At 37.0% G+C, this 18,473-nt stretch overlaps 1 protein-coding gene across 2 annotated transcripts in view; it reads left to right on the top strand.

The window, feature by feature from the left end:
- FBXL4 (F-box and leucine rich repeat protein 4) overlaps positions 1-16,519 on the top strand; it is a 52,386-nt gene extending 35,867 nt beyond the window's left edge. Inside the window, exons 6-8 of one of the 2 annotated variants that reach the window (XM_029224332.1) lie at positions 7,486-7,557; positions 11,057-11,369; positions 15,977-16,519. In XM_029224332.1, the coding sequence (XP_029080165.1) occupies positions 7,486-7,557; positions 11,057-11,369; positions 15,977-16,140 (549 nt within the window). In that variant the 3' untranslated portion in view covers positions 16,141-16,519. The remainder of the gene's footprint in view (positions 1-7,485; positions 7,558-11,056; positions 11,370-15,976) is intronic. The other variant, XM_029224333.1, reaches the window with a different exon arrangement.
- Positions 16,520-18,473: the final 1,954 nt, after the last annotated feature.

Here is an 18,473-nt window from a genome sequence, read left to right as displayed (position 1 = left end):
CATGGCAGTTCTAGCAAACTAATACAACTTAAAAAGGATAGCATAAGGATAACTTTTTAACATATTGCATAAAAAGTGACTTCAAGAGAAGTCCGTTGCATTGTCTAAAACAATCTGGATTAGTGTTAGGAATTTGAGCCTATTTACCTTTTCTTTGTTTGGGAAAAAATATCTGAAGTTGGGGGTGAGATGGGGCATGATAGGAAGCTCAGTAAGAATGTCATTCTGTTGCTTAGCAGCAGACAAGAAAACCAAGAGTGTTTTTTTAAAAGTTGGAGTTATAAATGGAACACCTGCATCCAATTTTGATTGCCTCACTTCAAGAATGATAGAGCATAAATTGAAAGAATCTGAAGTAGTGCAAAAACTGATTATAGGTATTGTAGGGGACTAGTATATGACAGTAATCCATAAATGTGGTTCAGCAACTGTTTACTTGGCCTGCTAGGCAGGGATGACAGTTTCATGGACCCCACTGCCTTCATCTGCATGAACTAGAAGACAAACAAAAGTAGCTGATCTTTACTTCTGTTGGATATCAACACTCTCCTCCTAGTTTCTTTTTTCTGTGCCAGTTTATTCAGCAGAGTGAACATATAAGTAAAAATGCATACCACCCTGTCTGTTAATGAAACCACCTGAGCTTTCCTACAAACGATACATAAATGATTTGATTTAGTGCCACGAATTTGCTTTCTGACACATAGATAATGGTGTTCTCCTGACTGCGTTCTTATTTGATTTAGAGAACACATTCCTGTATATTGGTAAGTAGAAGCAGGGATGGTCTTTCTTTTAGTAAAGCAAGTGCATTTAACAGACTTAAGGAAAGGAGTGGCCTCTCACCAGAGCCGCTGCTGATTATTAACTAAGATCGAACAATTGAAGCAGGAAGAACCTACTTTGGTCACCTAAATTGACTAATGCAGGCTGTCATTAGCTGTCACCTAAAAGGCAGTCCATTTCAGACAGATTTGTTTAGCTAGACAACATATAAAACAAAGATATTAATAATTACTTTGTTCTTAAACAGAATCAAGAATTAAGATTTTAATAACTTTTACTATATTATATTCTAAAACTAACAAACTTTTAAAAGTCTTTATGTCTCCAGGCAAGAATATGTCTATACTTCTTTTCTATCCTGGATTGCTTTATAGAAGTGCCAGTGGGAAGTGCCAGGCTTTTTGGTGGGATTGAGTGTGTGTGACTTGCATGATGGGCTATGATTCAGTCACAGTTGAGAAGCTTCTTGGGGGTCAGATTCATTATCATCCACATTCATGACAGTAACCAGTATACCGGGTATAAGAAGTCTACCTGGTAAGGACACATTCATTAGAGATAGCTGATTAACACATTCTCTCACTGTTGGCATGTCACAGGGGAAACCAGATTACAGTTATAAGACCTGTCTGGTGAGTTCAGAATGAGAACAGTGAGCATTAGTTATGTGACTTAAATGCTTAAAGGCATCAACACAAGACAGATTGATACCATCCTCTTAACAGGAAGGAAAGACATGCTTTTGGAAGAAAATAGATAAAGTCTTTGGACCAGTGCACCCTCTTCAGCTGAGCATCGTTTAGATGAACAGTGTCAATCAACCAATGTGTGCTTCAGATTCCTATGCTCCCTTGGTGGTCCAACCCTTACCCCTCTGATCAAAATATTCTTTCTTTTATATAGGTAATAAGGTTACAGTCAAGTCCAGCCGGTGTGCAAACTGCCATGACTTTTTGACTGCACATCTCTGCCATCATCCATCATGGGTTGATATGGAAATTGATCAGTTTAGTCATCTGTGAGCAAAGATGTATTCAACTGTATTATTATAGGAGAGATCCACTACAGTGGTAAAAATAGGCTCTGAAAGGAGACTGCAGGGCAAGGCAAATGTGTGTGATTTAGTCTTAGGTTTTGTTCTTTCACACATATGGCTTTTTGGAATTTAACACATTATTTGAACCTTATGCTAAAATTTCTGAGACTGTGGTCTAGGGTGGGTCTACAGTTAGGTTTAGAGAACTTTCCTTTTTTTTTCCTCAAAGGCATGTATAAGAGTTTATTAATTTATGTCATTTATGATCTTGAACATTCTCTTTTTAGAGAACAATCAGAAGTCTTACTTTTCTACCACAATGCTGATCTTCAGGTTTAACCTATAAAAGACAATATTATTTTCAAGTTGTGATTATGTATCAGTATATAAACTATACCGTATTATATATTTAAACTGTATAAAAGGACAATTTGGTTTATAGCAAATATCTATAAAGTAATTGAATTGAAATATTCTAAATATAGTTAGTTTCAAGTACTTTAAATAGGTCTTGAAATACTTCAACTTTTACTCTATATTTCCCTTCCCCAAATTTAGAGATTGGAACACTGGGGCAAAAAAAAATTAAATTAGAGAAAGAGAAATTCATACATATATGTAGATGGATCTTTAATTACAATAATTGAGTGATTGTGTTCTTAGGATTTCTTTGGTGGTATTTCTTATGTAAATTTATAAATTTTCATTTAATGAGCATACTTTTATAAAATCCTATCTCATTACTTGTAGTTATTGCTGTGATATGTTTGAAATACATCATCGGTGAAAGTATACTTGTGATCAGGTGATGTCACTAGTCTCTCTGTTTTAGCTGGTGCATGTCTGTGATATATAAACATCTATTTCTTTAAGATGCTTTCTAGGAATCATGGTTTGTTTATTTATTTGTTTGTTTGTTTTCTGCCGTGCCATGCAACATACGGGATCCTAGTTCCCCGACCAGGGATGGAACCTGTGCCCCCTGCATTGGGAGCACGGAGTCTTTTTTAATAAATTTATTTATTTATTTATTTACTTATTTTGGGCTGTGTTGGGTCTTCGTTGCTGCGTGCGGGCTTTCTCTAGTTGCGGGGAGAGGGGTCTGCTCTTTGTTGCCGTGTGCGGGCTTATTGCAGTGGCTTCTTTCGTTGTGGAGCACGGGCTCTAGGGGTGAGGGCTTCAGTATTTGTGGCGCATGGGCGTAGTTGCTCTGCCCCATGTGGGATCTTCCCAGACCAGGGCTCGAACCGGTGTCCCCTGCATTGGCAAGCGGATTCTTAACCACTCAGCCACCAGGGAAGTCCCGGGAGCCCGGAGTCTTAACCACTGGACTGCCAGGGAAGTCCTTAGGAATCAGGACTTAGAGAAATACAGACTTGGGATCCTATCTTCCTATACTGAGTGTTACAAGTAAGGGTTGTATTCTTTATTAAAGATAAGCAACAGTTAATTTTTAACTGCAAGAATTTTTAATTGCAAAAATTATTAATTAGTTATAATAATTATAAACCTGTATTAATATAAAATATGAACACAGTATTGCATATGTGGTTTATGTAAGGTCTCATTATAAAATGTATATGGTATGCATAATTATAACTCTACTAAGTTACAAATCTGGAATATCTAAACCATTTATGTGAGTATAAAAGTATCAGTTATCACTTTATTAAGTATTTTTGCTTAGCACTTTAGTAGTGTGGAGCATAGGAGATTTTGAACTTTATGGGTAGCATCTCTTAAAAAGCTGCCAATGAAAATTTGAATTCCTGCCTTCTTTTACCTCTTAATAAATTTCCTTGTAACAAGTAGAGGCAATAATAATTCTCTATAACTTAATAGTTATCCATTGGATTTTGAGGCTGCTGAACAGAGTTAGTAGGTAAATTTTAGGTTGAATATAAAAAGGTTCTTTATTTCTTTTTCTAAAAAATATTTATTTATACTTTGGCTGTGTCAGGTCTTAGTTACAGCACACAGGCTCTTCATTTCGATGCGCGGGCTTCTCTCTAGTTGTGGTGTGCGGGCTCAGTAGTTGTGGCACGCAGGCTCTCTAGTTGTGGCTCACGGGCTCAGTTGCCCGGCAGCATGTGGGACCTTAGTTCCCCAACCAGGGATCAAACCAGCATCCCCTGTATTGCAAGACGGATTTTTAATCACTGGACCACCAGGGAAGTCCCCAAAGGATTCTTTCTTTATGAACATAAATCCTACTACCAGGTGCCAGCTTCACCTAAAGTATGTTTTGAAAATTTTGTAAAAGAAATTAACATGGAGCCAGTCACTTCTTAGTGACTCCGGTTCCACAGTGATTTAAATAAGGTTGGCCTTTGTTTAAAAATTGCAAACTCATTTGAAAATGAATCTGCTGCATTGCATTATTAAAGCTGCTAACTATTTAAATTGTGTTTTAATTTTATAGAGCTACTCTTGTGCTTATATTGAATTTTACAGGTCTAACCAGCAGAATTTGTCAATTTGGGAAGCTAAAAGATATCTTAAGTAAAAGGTTCATAAAATTGTTCAGTTTTTATTTCTGAATACCTTTTTTTGTAGTATGCTTAATATAGGTTTAATCCATCTATTTGTGTGTTCTACAAGGGTAAAAGTGATGCAAGTACTCGTTAAGGTAGAATTGTTTTCTTAAATTGGGGGTGGGTGAATTCTTTCTGCGAAGGGCTGGATAGCAAATATTTTGGGCCTTGCAGGCCATATGGTCTCTGTCATAACTATTCAGCCCTGCTGTTGTAGTGTGAAAACAGCTATAAACAATACATAAATGAATGGGTGTGCCATGTTCCAATAAAACTTTATTTACAAAAACAACCAATGGGCTGAATTTGGCCCATGAGCAGTATTTTCTCAACTGCTTTAAATCACTGAGACTGTGGTCTCTCTAAAATCAGGTCATTTTATGTCTGGAAGTGAAGAGGTAGTTTCTCTCCTTTTTGCTTTAGCATCAATAGTAGTACTTTAATTCTGAATACTAATAGCATAGAGAAAGAAGATACTAAAGATATTCTAGGAGGAAATCGGTTAGCTGGATTTGGAGAGATTGCAAGCTGATCTATAGATGTGTGCTCTATACCTGGGTACTCCCACCGTCTCTGGCTTATCTTGAGCTCTGCTGGAGGAAGTCAGGAAACTGTTAACTTGTGCTTTCTCACCTCAGTGCTACCAGTCAACCCTTTTATTTATCTCTATTTGACTCCTTGTTATATTCCTCACAGCACCCCTTCCAAGGTCATCCTTATCCCTTTATAGCTTGGTCTCAGCATTTGATCTCACATCTCTTATTTAGCAAAGATGTGTGTTATTCAATATGAATCTCTTATGTTCTATGTTAGTTCCTTTTTTAAGGTAGGAATGAAAAATGATAATTCTACTACTAAATGAATTTTTTTTTATAAATTTGTTTATTTTTTAAATTTTATTTTTGGCTGCATACGGTATTTGTTTTTCTCTTTTTGGCTGCGTTTGGTCTTCGTTGCTGCGCTCGGGCCTTCCTTAGTTGCAGTGAGCGGTGGCTACTCTTGGTTGCAGTGCATGGGCTTCTCATTGCGGTGGCCTCTCTTGCTGCGGAGCACGGGCTCCAGGCATGCAGGCTCAGCAGTTGTGGCGTGCAGGCTCAGTAGTTGTGGTGCACGGGCCCTGCCGCTCCGTGGCATGTGGGATCCTCCCGGACCAGGGCTCGAACCCGTGTCTCCTGCATTGGCAGGCGGACTCCCAACCACTGCACCACCAGGGAAGCCCTAAATGAATTTTTAATTCTCAATTTAATATGCAGGCTGTGTAAGTTATTGTAAAATATTTGCCTGAATAAGTATAATAGGCCATTAATTCCTCTTCTACGACTTGAAATGCATCTACCCTTACATAGGTGTTTTTTAGATACATAATTATGAGAATATTAATTCAAAAGTGATCATAATGTATAGTAAAGTTATGTAATTTTCAAGCATGTTTTTAAACCCTGAGTCATGATAAAGGTCACTTCTGAGAAAGTATGTGAATGGATGGAGGGATACACAAATAGAGTAGATAAGCAAAGAAGGCAAAATGTTAAGATTTGATAAATCTGAGTTGTGACTACATGGGTGTTTATTGTCTTGGACTTTTGTACTTGTCGCATATTTGAGGTTCTTCATTGTAAGGAATTTAAAAATAAATGACCAAAAAATTTCCATGAATCATGAATGAGGTATATGTATATGTATTTTTTTAATTTAAAATTTCTTATCCACAAGAGTATGTGGAACCCTCTCTAAAAATTCTCTACTATGTTCTGGATCTTGCTCTGGGAAAATCTTATAAAACAACTTTGTGATAAGATCTGGTACTTTAATAAAAACAAACCTAATGTCATTTTCCCATCAGTAAGTTAAAATAGCTAAGTATTATGGAGAACCTGAAACTTATCTTCATATACCTCTTCTGATGTCAACATTCTGAGAGCTACATGGCATTGTCTTATAAATGTTATAAGTTGTGTTGAAACTTAAGCATAGAATCAATATAAACTTTTTTTTTTGCTTAAATTTAAAAAAATGCACAACAGTGAAACAATTAGTCTTAAGTTTGGTACCAATCTAGGGCCTATTATAACTACTATTATTTTATTTTTGCCCTAAGTTTATTTTAAATGAAGTACTTTGTTACTTTATTTTCTCAATAAGAATCTGAATAAATGTTTTGTGTTGTCATTGGCACATTCTTCAATCCCTCCCCAACTGATAACTTTTTCACTTCTGAACACTTGGAATAGATTAAACAGAGGCTGTATAATATCATCTTAATTTTGTTAGATATGATTTATTTAGTTCAGATGTTTAGAAAGTTTGCCACATGTTTGTGTAGTATTTTTTTTAATTTATAAAAGAAAAAACTAAAAATCTGAATGCTTTGCATTGCTCGTTTTTAAATTTTTCATGGCAGGCATGTCATCAAGTGAAATTTTGACTGTTCAGAGATATTTCAGGAACCATGATTATGTAGCAGTCTCGGACACCTTTGGGTTTCTTTAGTGGTGAGACCGTTTCCACTGCACAGGATGGATGGGCTGAAATGGCAGGAACATGACTAGAAAGTGCACGTTTCAGTCAGCATGGTGCTAGTGACAGGTGCTCGATGGTTGTTGGGATCCTTGTCAACAAAGAGAATTCTTTGACATTAAAGTCACGGGCTCAATCCTGATTTGGGGTGGCTATTGGCAGTTCCATCAGCCTGCAGCTGATCAGTGAATGTCAGAGCTGCCGCTGTTCTACAGTTGTCACCAACCCTTGATGCTTTTTTTTTTTTTTTTGGAGGGCGGGAGGGATGGTTTAGCTTGTCTTGTTCAGCCTTCAACAGGCTTTCAAATTGCTTACGTTTGGAAAATGCACTGAGAGGTCATAGGGAATATAGGTGTCTTTAGGGCATGCAAAATCATATACAGAGTGACGACTTACTACGTGGAGACGAGTAATGATTACCTTGACTCCAAGCCAATCAATGGTGTGAACACCTGGGGACTCATTAAATGGCATTTGTGGTGTTTGTAACCGAGGTTTTGAGCTCTATTTCAGGAAAAGCAGTGACAGCCTTTAATGTCTAATTGACCTCTTCTCTTTGTTTCACTTTCTTGTCCTTTCCTTATTTGCCTCTGATGTGGTTCCTGATGGCAGCAAACAGCCCTGCTCAGCGTTTTGAACTTCTGTTCAGAGCTTCAGCACCTCAGTTTGGGTAGTTGTGTCATGGTAAGTATTGGAAAATTCTTTATTCTCAATTGCTGCTTCCCTTTTTCTTCCCATGGGTGACTTTTATCCTGACCCTCCCCACACCCACCCACAGCTTTTCAGATTTATGGATAACTATGTGCAACCCGCTTTAGAACATTTTTCTTAAATGGGAGAATTTGTCTTTGAAGCATTGACATTATTTATCTGTGAGAACAAGGAAAGGAGTATAGTGTGGTGCAAAGAGTGTGGTTCTGCCTTAAGCCAGATGTTATCTCAGACAAGCTATTTGCTCTCTGGGCTTCTTTACAAAATAATATATCAATCATACCCAAATGCCAGTAGTCTGGTAAGTTTTTCACAAAGCTAATTTTAGTTTTTGAGTTCAGAGATTATTTTCTGGAAATGCTGATGATAGTAGATAGGTTTATTTTGTTTGTTTTACTGTCCTTACTGAGTAAGATGAAAAGATGGACACCAACCTATGTTGGAGCTAATTTCTTAAAAACGTTACTGGTCTGTGAAATCCAAAAACCTAGGGACTGTTGGAATAAATAATCTTGAAAGTCCTTTCAGATATAAAATTATAATTTATATGTCATTGGAAGAGTTCATGGGATGAATTAAATGTTTTTCAACTAAATTACATGGTTAATAAATAAGACTGACACTCAAGGGACAGTAGAACTCTGTGTGCGCGTGTGTGCATACGGGTGAGCCTGTGTGCGTGTGTGCATGCATGCACACTCACAGGAAATGCATCTCCCAATATAACTGACTGTGGAGCGATCCATTCCTCTTTATTTTCTTACCTGCCCCCCCATACCCAAAGCAGATTCAGGAGATCCTAAACCATTCCAGTTTTGCATCCACTTATTAGGAAGACCTGAATAAGCAGGATGGTTGCAAGATCAGAGAAGTGTTTAGGCCTTATTAAACCCCATGTATGGGCTCAGGCCCATCCCGGTCTCTGGAAACAATCTGAGAGCCCATAACAGCATTAGGTTTCCCTTCTGGTCAACTTTTTACGTTAGTAAGGCATTTCATGGGCTTCTGTTGGGTCCTTCTAGTGGCTCTTCTAGATGGGCTCAGTGACACTCCATGGCACTTTCTGTGACAACATACCAACCAGTTACTGTCACTTGGACTTTGCTTATTGTTAGCCTGCCTTCTTTAGATTGGTAAGGACCCTGCTTTGACTTTGGCCAGAGGTATCTTATTCTGCCTGTTAATTACCTCCCCATAACCTAGAGCAGCATTCTCTAGAAAAGCAGGCCTCTAATCACAGACACTTTCGAGTTGGAATTATGTATGTTTATAGTTGGAATTAGGTGTAGTTGAAGTCAGCATTTTCCTAAGTTGACCTGTGGAACATTAGTCCTAAAAGATATTCAAGTTAAAAAGTTGTGTATTGTAGGGGGAAAGAAGGGGGAATAGGAATTCTGGGTCTAAATTAGGAAACGATGCTCCTATATCCTCCCCCTGGAGTTTTCAATGGTATGTCCTACAATAAAGAAACAGTTTGCCTTTGCTTAAGCCAGTGTTTTCCAACTTTACCTGACTAATGAACCCATTTTTTCACGTTACATCTATTATTATGTAATATGGTACGGGAAATGCTACTTCAGATAAACAGGCCATTTTTAAATTAAAGTATGTAGTTACCAGTATTGTTACAATTGATATTTATTTGCCAGGAAATGAAGTTTTAAGGACTTGACATCCGAAGTTCAGAAATACTGCTAATATTGCTGATACTGCTACTAACGTGATGATTGAAACATTTCATACTTGTCACAGAAGTACTGTTCTTCACAGCAGGTCTGGGTTCACCAGGACAGTAACACGGACAGCTCTTGGTTGATACTTTAATACCATATTTATTTCAGTTTCTTTCCTGTCAGCTGACCAAAAGGCAGGATGATTCATTTGATATTTTATTTTTGACTATCAAAATAATAGCAATCAGAATCATGGGTTTTGGAAAGTTTTTAATTTGCTTCTTCCCAAAGGAGCTAATTGGCTGCACTAAGGATCAAAGCTACAGTTTTGTGTTGTTTGGGTCCACTCACTTAAGAAGATAGTTGTATTTACCCAAATCGATTTCTCGTGGTCTTCTGCATGATTGTTCCTGAAGAACCTTAGAAATCATCACCACTGTTTCTAATCTATCAGCTCTTTGGTTCTGACTCAAAATATAGCCCCCAACCTGTCCACTTCTTCAATGCCACTGCTTCACCTTGATCCAAGACCCAGCATCTCTCCTCTGCGCTAGTGCAGGCCTCTTCACTGGGCTTCCTCCTCCATTCATACCCACCTTAGACCATCCTCCAGAGCCCGGAGGGGTTTTTGTTTTAATGTGAATCATATTTGTTTCAAACCCTCCATCGATCTCCTTATAGTTAAAATAAAAATTCAAAGTCCTTCACGGCCTGATGGCCTGGCCCCTGCGTAGCTCTCTGGCTTCACAGCCTGCCCTCTCTCTCACTCCCCTTGGGCGTGTACCCATCGTATTTCTGTTCCTTGAGTGAGCCACGCTCATTCCCGGAGATCCCGGCAGCCACCACTCCCTCCCTCAACCTCTGCCACTCTGATCACTCTCATGTCACCCTGTTTTATTGTTTTACTTATCACTCTCTGAATTTATTTTGCTCATTTATTTGTCTGTATGTCTTTCCAAGAAATGTGAACACAGTCTTTTTTTTTTTTATTCACTGTTGCTCCTAGCATCTGGAGTGATGCTGGCACATCGTAGATGAAAATATGAATAAACAAATGGACAAAAGGAAGTAATCATGGGGAATGTTTGCTGTTTTGTTTCCTTTTGACTTCTGATGATAATGCTGATACCTGATTATAACAAAATCAAATGAAACTCCTAAAAGAATCTGTTTAAAGAAACATTATTAAAACATTCGAAGCCCATGAACTGAAATGTTTAATTCTTGAATAGTAGAAGCTTATCCCACGATCATGAGGTAAATCATTGGACACCTCCAATAACTGACAGCAGCTAACTTATCACAATCTAAATTATTTTTCAGGTTGCATTTTCAGTCCCCAAATGCCTCATTTAACCCAAAACTAGTACCCTTATTAGTACCATCAGCATATTCACTTACTGTTTTAGAGCCTAGCTAAGTGCATCCCTTTATCAGGGAGATCTTACATATATCAAAGTAGCAACAGCACTGTCAAAATGGGAGGCATACAAGGACAATACATAATCCTCAAGTTCTTTAAGAGGGACTGAGGATTTCAGACTGCTTTGGGATTTAATTCATTAATGTCCTCTGTCTGGAATTCTGTTAAATGGATTTTTAAGTAAGTGATTACTCTCGCTGTTTTACGAAACGGTGGCAGGTCTGTGAGATGAGTGGGCACATCTGTGTTAATGGCAATGTGGGTATGTTTGCACAGAAGCAAACAACAGGAGATGATTAAGAATGCTTTAACATGCTCAAAACAGTTTGTGTTTCTGAGCATAATGTGGGAAAGATTGAAATTATTTGATTTCCAGATTGAAGACTATGACGTGATAGCTAGCATGATAGGAGCCAAGTGTAAAAAACTCCGGACTCTGGATCTGTGGAGATGTAAGAACATTACTGAGAACGGGATAGCAGAGCTGGCTTCTGGGTGTCCACTTCTGGAGGAACTTGACCTCGGATGGTGCCCTACTCTGCAGAGCAGCACCGGCTGCTTTGCCAAACTGGCACGGCAGCTTCCAAACTTGCAGAAACTCTTTCTAACAGCTAACAGGTCTGTGTGTGACACAGACATTGAAGAACTAGCATGTAATTGTACCAGATTACGCCAACTGGACATATTAGGTAAGGATACAATCTATAAATTTCTTTTAAAGCCTTGACATAAAAACTAACCTCAGACTTTTTATAGGGAGAAAAAAAATTCTTGGATACAATAAAAATGTTGTCCTGATAATTATAACTGTACTTAAGTAAAAGAGTGAGGGCAGTAACAGAATTTTATAGTTGAACCTACCAGAAAGTTCTAAATAACCATAATTCTTGGTCTAGTAAGAAGAGTGAGAATTTGTGTGAGCTGTGTTCTCTATTATTATTGACAGATAAGAAGTTAATCCGTTTGTTTAATGAATTCAGGACACACACACACACATATGGCTTCTTGATGTTAAATTCTTGATTAAGGAATCTTGTGAAATTTCCATCCCTGATGATTCTAGTTTTTAGGAATAGTTCTACCCTAAGGCAGAGCTATTGAAAATCCTTCCCAGTGCTGGGATTCCTTGTGTCTTTTTTGCAATTTACAGCCAGAAACCCTGTGATATTTTGTTACTTCTGACACTGGCCAGAAGTGCTAGCAATGCCACGGTTATAATTGCCCACACAGTGGTGAACCCAGATAGCACTTGCACTGTGTTGCTAGTAATCTATTAATACTAACAGATTAGTCCTTGAAGTGCTAATTATATCCTTTACTGTTTATTCAACATTCAACCAAAGGGAAACCTGAAGATTTTCAACACTTATGTTTGTAGTTTCAGTTAAAATCTCTCCACAGTCCAGGCTTATGGGTACATTTGTAGATGTTGCTTATATAGTTGCATGCTACTTATTCAAGTTCCTTGTAGGCAGAAATTCTTGCTTAAAAATTTAGGAAGGGGAAATTAGGCATATGGGATTAACAGATACAAACTACTATATATAAAATAGATAAGCAACAAGGATATATACGCTGGAATTATATCAAGTATCTTATAATAACCTATAATAGAATATAATCTGCAAAAATTACTGAATCACTGTGCTGTACACTTGAAACTAACACAATATTGTAAGTCAGCTGTACTTCAATAAAAATAAATAAAATTTTAAAAATCAATAAAAACAGTTGACTGAAAACAAAACCTTAGGGAGAAATTCTTGCCTATTATATGTACACTTTAGGCTAGATACTTCATCTGTGTTATATGCTCCTTAATCTTCATCGCTCAGGAAGCTGGTATCATTGTCTTTTCATAGATGAGGATACTGGAGCCAGCACTTAATATGTGGCAGAGCAAGGGTTCACGTACAAGGGTTTTGTCTCCACGGTCAGTACTGTCTTTTCAAAACACCACACCACTTACCTTGCTTGTTTCTTTGCCTGCCTATCTACCTTCCCCCTTGAATTAGCCTAGACTTTTTTTAATAAGGTAATTATTTTGAAACATTCAAGAAAAAGTCATGAATTCACAGGGACAATGAGGAAAGGCAGTCAAGGGCCTTTTAAAATGATCACTAATTGCGTCAGGCTTCACTTCAGAGGATGGTGCCATTGTTGTTTAAAATCTAGTTTACAATTCTCCCTCCAAAAAGCCCTCAAATAAACCCAAAAAACATACACTTGAGATGGAGAGTAGCCAGTATCTGAAAGATGTGCTACCAAAGTAGTCGGTAACACTGATCCCAAAACAAAAGCACAGTTGTGATGAGCAGTGGGTTCAGTTGTCGGGTGGCCTAAGTTTGGTCTGTAAATGTATGAATTACTTGACAGAGACATAAAAGAAAAGCAGGTACGAAGTATAAAGACTTCTTTTTGAAGACATTTGTGACTTTCATGAGCGTAAGAGCAAGGCAGTATCATTATTTATTATGTCAAATCTAATTACCGATGCAAGATGACTGTCATGCGAATATATTGGAACATCTTATTTCAAATATAAAGAGCACAATGAAAAGTAATATCACTAGTAGTCAATAATTAATATTGTTAACAACAACATGACTATGTGCTTTATACTGTTCTGAGCATATATTAACTGATTTAGTCATCACAACAACCTTATGAGGTAGATATTATTATTAGCCACAGAGGAGGAAACGGGTGGAAATAGGTTAAGGGATTTGCCCAGGGCTCATAACTAGTAAGGAATCTGGACTTGAACCAGAGTCTATGCTTCTAACCACTGTGCTATATTTTCTTTACTTTTATTGTTGTTTTTTGGTCTCCTTTCATCGTTTAGTGTTAGAATCCTTATTTTTTTTTTAAAAAAAGGATTCTTAGTTAAACCATGCTGATATTCATTATTTTATGTGTCATTTTGTGATTAGCACATATGAATGTTAAGTGGCAAATCTTCGTCATACTAAACGTACTTATCGATCAGTACAAAGCCGAATAAGACACAGTGCCTGTCTTCAGGAGTTGAAAACCTAGCAAGAAGGAATAAAACTAGCATATAAATAACTGTAATGCAAGCCAGAAGCAAGTCCACTTTGATGGGGCTCAAAGAAAAGAGAGTATATATATGATCAGAGAAATAAGGAAAAGCCTAATTTAAAAGGCTAATAGATATTTGAAAGGTATCCTTAAAAAGTGAGCAGGAAATTGGGGGAGAAGGGCATTTTAGGCAGAATGAACAGCATGAAACGAAAGCAAAGGTGTTAAAAGTACAGAATATCTTTAGAGAATAGGCAGTCTAATTTGATCTAGAATGTTGGTATAATGGAGGGTATCCTGGAGAGTTTTGAGCACCAGGATGAGAAGTATGCGCAAAATTAAACAAGGAAGAGGTTTTACTGGGTTTTAATTAGGGATATGAGTGATATTATTTAGAGCTGTGTTGTAGGAATACTTATCTGGAAATGAGTAGTAGGTGAATTGGAGAAGGAAGAAATCAAAATCTAAGAGATCAGCTTCAATAATCCATCTCATGAGGGTCTATACCAGGGTGATGGCATTGGACAGTTAACCACCATTCCTTAATTTTTTCATTCATTACACACTTATTGAGCATATACTGTGTTTGGCATTATTTTAAACACTGGAGATATTCAGTGCCCTGAAGGAGCAAGCTGACTGAAAACAGAATTGTGTCCTAAGTGGATAACAAAACAACAGCACAAAGTACCCTGGAAACATAGGACAGGTGACCCTAGCCCAGTTAAATGTTCAATCTCTGACTTCCTTCCCTGGCATTCTCTTAGGCTTTAGGAACTCCTAATTTATCAGGAAACTCAGATTCTAATGACCAAGACTGGCAAATAGAAAAAAGTCACAGCCCTAGGTGAAAATCTCCACAGAGCTAAATGGCTTAGGTGAGGTTCTCTGATCTTATATAACAGAAACCCCCTCAAGATAACTTAAGCATACGAAAAAGGCGATTATTATGAAGATACAGGTGTCCATCTCAGATCCCATGGGTAGAAACTCGGTATGGTCAGACCTCAGGAGAGACTGGAAAACCATCAAAAGGCGAGGAAGCTTTTTTCTCTTTTTCGTTCCTTCTCCTATCCTGCATACTCAGGCCCCTGTCCCTAAGCCACACCCTCTGCCGCTGTACACTTACAGAGACGTTTGTGTCTGCTTCTCCCTTTGGTTTTGCTTTGTGCTTTTCTTGTCATGCTGGCCATCTCTGTTCCTCTGGGTACACATGGCTAAATATAGCAGCCCTGACCCAGTTTTCCATGTCTTTAGTTCAAGAGATCAAATGGGCACTGGAGGCTTCACTGAATCCCAATTCTAAATTCCCAGGAGAATCTGCATTGGTTTATCATGGGGCCAGTCGCAGCCAGGGTAGCAGTATAGTTACAGCTTCTGGTAGAAGTATAGTTACTTCTCCCTTCTCATGGCAGGGAGGGGCGAAGAAAGGATTTCTCAGAGAAAAAGGCATAGACTAGTGTTTCAGAACATTTAATCCCCATCCCAGGTATATATATGTAATACGATTGTGATCATTTTTTTTTCTCCTTAGAAAAGCTATAGTTACAACAGATGACATCTTAGAGCCTAGTGATATTTGGTACTTATTGAGTGCCTGCCGTGCATCAGGTGCTTTACATAATTTATATGATTTATAACCCATCCAAATATCTCATAATCACTTCAGATTTAACATGGGCTAAATAGTACTCATCATCCATCATTTGTCTTCCAGTAATGACATTTTATACCTACCGCTTACTGTAGAACTTATCAAATTGTGTTGTAGTTATTTGCTTTCAACTCTAGTCAATGAGTTCCTTAAGGCAGACACGTGTCTTACTCATCTTTGTATCTCCAGTGCCTGAAACAGAAGTTTCTACAGGGTAGTCGCTCAGTAATTGCACTGCGTGGAATTAGAGGTTGAATCATTAAGTATTGCTGTCTGATTTGACCCATGGGTTCAGGAAAATGAGATGTGTAAACAGTTTTGAACTGGGGTGAACAGAAATAGGAAAGTCTGGAGGAGCTGATTGGAAAGGGTAGGAGGTAGGAATGAAGATAGAGTGGGTAGAGATTGAAAAAATTCAGGTCCCAGATACCAATTTGGCTGGGAAATTTTATTTTTTTTTAACAGGACTATTTCAGTATGAAGTCTTGTTTTAAGAAATGTTTTTAATTTGTAAAAGTCTATTTTAAATAATAAAAAGGGGCTTTTTCAGGATATTATATAAATGTTATATAATATTTTGTTTGGTTTTTTTTTAAACAGGAACAAGAATGGTAAGTCCAGCATCTTTAAGAAAACTCCTGGAATCTTGTAAAGATCTTTCCTTACTTGATGTGTCCTTCTGTTCACAGATTGATAATAGAGCTGTGCTAGAACTCAATGTGAGCTTTCCAAAAGTGTTTATAAAAAAGAGCTTTACTCAGTGACTTCATATATGTCTTATAATAAAATTAATGTGCTTTTGTAGGGTTTTGTTTTGGGGTTGGTTTTGTTTAGTTTTTATAATGGTGGGAATATCTTAAGACATTTGTGGATTTTAAAGAAAAATATGGAAATGTCCATTAAATCATTAAATCAGTGATGTAAACAAATGTTTTCACAAAATATTGTAAGCACTTTCCTTCAAGAATATGTGAGTGGCTCATATTTTTTTTGTCTTATGTTAATCAGTGATATTGTGCTTTAGTCAATAACTAGATGTTTAATAAGAGAGTAATATGGAAATATTTTAACTTATTTTGAAAGGAGCACTTTGAACAATAAAATATCATGATATTTATGCAAGAATAAAGTTAATTTTTCACACTTCCATGTAAAGATGCCTTATTAATTATAAGCCTTATGACCTGGCCAGTATTTCTTTTGGTATGTACAAAGTTGTCAGAGTTGGTTGGAGAAAGAATCTTACTTTTTATCTGTTAAGATTATTTTTTACGTTGATATACTAATTCTTCAACTTGAAAGTTTTCAGTTTTTCCAGTTTTCTTCTGATATATTTATCTATTTTACTACTGGATAATAACAGTAGTAAAATATGGGCATAATCAAGAACAAGAGGTAAACTATTAAATGAAATGCTTTTCCAGCTGTTCAGCAGATGCCTTAAAAATTTGCCAGAGGGAAAGGTTTAAGACTTCTGAATTATATGTGGATTTTATTTTATTTTATTTTCTCTGCCCCAGCACCTTAAATAATTAGAAATCAGGGACAGTGGAGAAAACAAAGCAAACAAACATTGTTTTGTCAAATAGTAAATCGATTTAGTTCTGCTGCTAAGAAAGTAGACAGAAAATATTTTGTGGAATGAAAAGGCAGGGCTGTTTTGAATAGCAAACTAATACTAAATATATAGTGTAACAAAATTTATTTTCCCACACAGGGCAAAATGTTAATTTCCAATATCCACACATCCTAGAGTGATCCCGTAGAACTCTGCTGTCCAATACAGCAGCCACTAGCCACATGTGGCTATTTTATTTAATTTTAGTTAAATTTAATTAAAAATTCCATCCCTCAGTTGTACTAGCCACATTTCAAGTACTCAGTAGTTACCTGAAGCTAGTGGTTATCATATTGGACAGCACCAGTCTAGAATTTCTTGCTATAAGGTGTAGTCATTTAAGAAAAAGCATATTTAGTTTAAAAATTAGCACAGTTAATATATATCTCTAGGAAATTTTTGAGGATACTCTCAATAGTACATATATGAAAGCATTTTACCCCCAAAGTAAAGCTAGTGGATTTATACATATGGAAAATAGTAGGCATTCAGTAAATGCTGAATGAATAAGAATATATTATTGAATTAAGCCATATGTCAAATTTAAAAATTATAAGTGTTATAAATTACTAGTAGTACTGTGTTTATTCTTCTATAGAATATAAAGAATGTAATACGTGACATTTAAAATATTAAAATAGTAATCCAATCTCCTCCACGTAAGAAACCATTGTATGAGAGCTGCTGTCTTGTTGGTATGCCCCACGATGTCTTCTATTTGATGGCAGAAGCAAAGGGCAGTTGGAAAAGGGCTTGGTTATCCTCTATTATTAGCTTCATGCATTTGGATTTTCTTTTCACCCAGGAATGTATGTAAACATCTTAAATGTTTTATTCAGTGGACGTTTTAGGAGGATGAGATTTATAATTGGACTACCAACGGGGTGAAGCAGTGCTTTTGTCTTAAGCTAACAGCTGCCATTGAGTTAATGCTTACTTTGTGCCGGGCACGCTTTCCTGTGTTTTGCATTTACTAACTCACTTAGTCCTCTTAACAACCCTGTAAAATAGATACCATTGCTTACTCCCATTTACAGGTGAGGCAGAGAAAGATTGAAGAACTTACTCGTGATCCCACAGCTGCTAATGGCAGACCAGCAGCATACAGACTCAAGCCATCCAGCTGTAGAGACAGTTCATTCAATCCATGCTTTTAAAAGTGTCCAGGTAGTATCTGGTTCTAGAGCAGAGGTCAGCAAAAAATTTTCTGTAAAGGGCCAGATAGTAAATATTTTAGGCTTTGTGGGCTAAGAGGCAAAATGGAGATTATTATGTAAGTACTTATGTAACTAAAGAGAAAATGAATTTCCACAACATTTTTATTGACAGAATTCAAGACATAAGAATAATTGAGAACAGTTTTTTGTATTACAGTTCTACTAAGAAGAAATACTTTGGGGGAGGATATTTCACTTAATTGGGATTCAATGTTAATATTTCCTGTCATCAAAATTGATTGTACATATTCATCTGTTAATG

This window comes from Monodon monoceros, unplaced genomic scaffold (assembly GCF_005190385.1).
Source record: "Monodon monoceros isolate NGI ecotype Baffin Bay Population unplaced genomic scaffold, NGI_Narwhal_1 Super_Scaffold_15, whole genome shotgun sequence".
In the NCBI taxonomy this organism is placed as follows: domain Eukaryota; kingdom Metazoa; phylum Chordata; class Mammalia; order Artiodactyla; family Monodontidae; genus Monodon; species Monodon monoceros.
The sequence above is the reverse complement of the archived record's forward strand: the minus strand, read 5'-3'. Positions and strand labels throughout refer to the sequence as shown.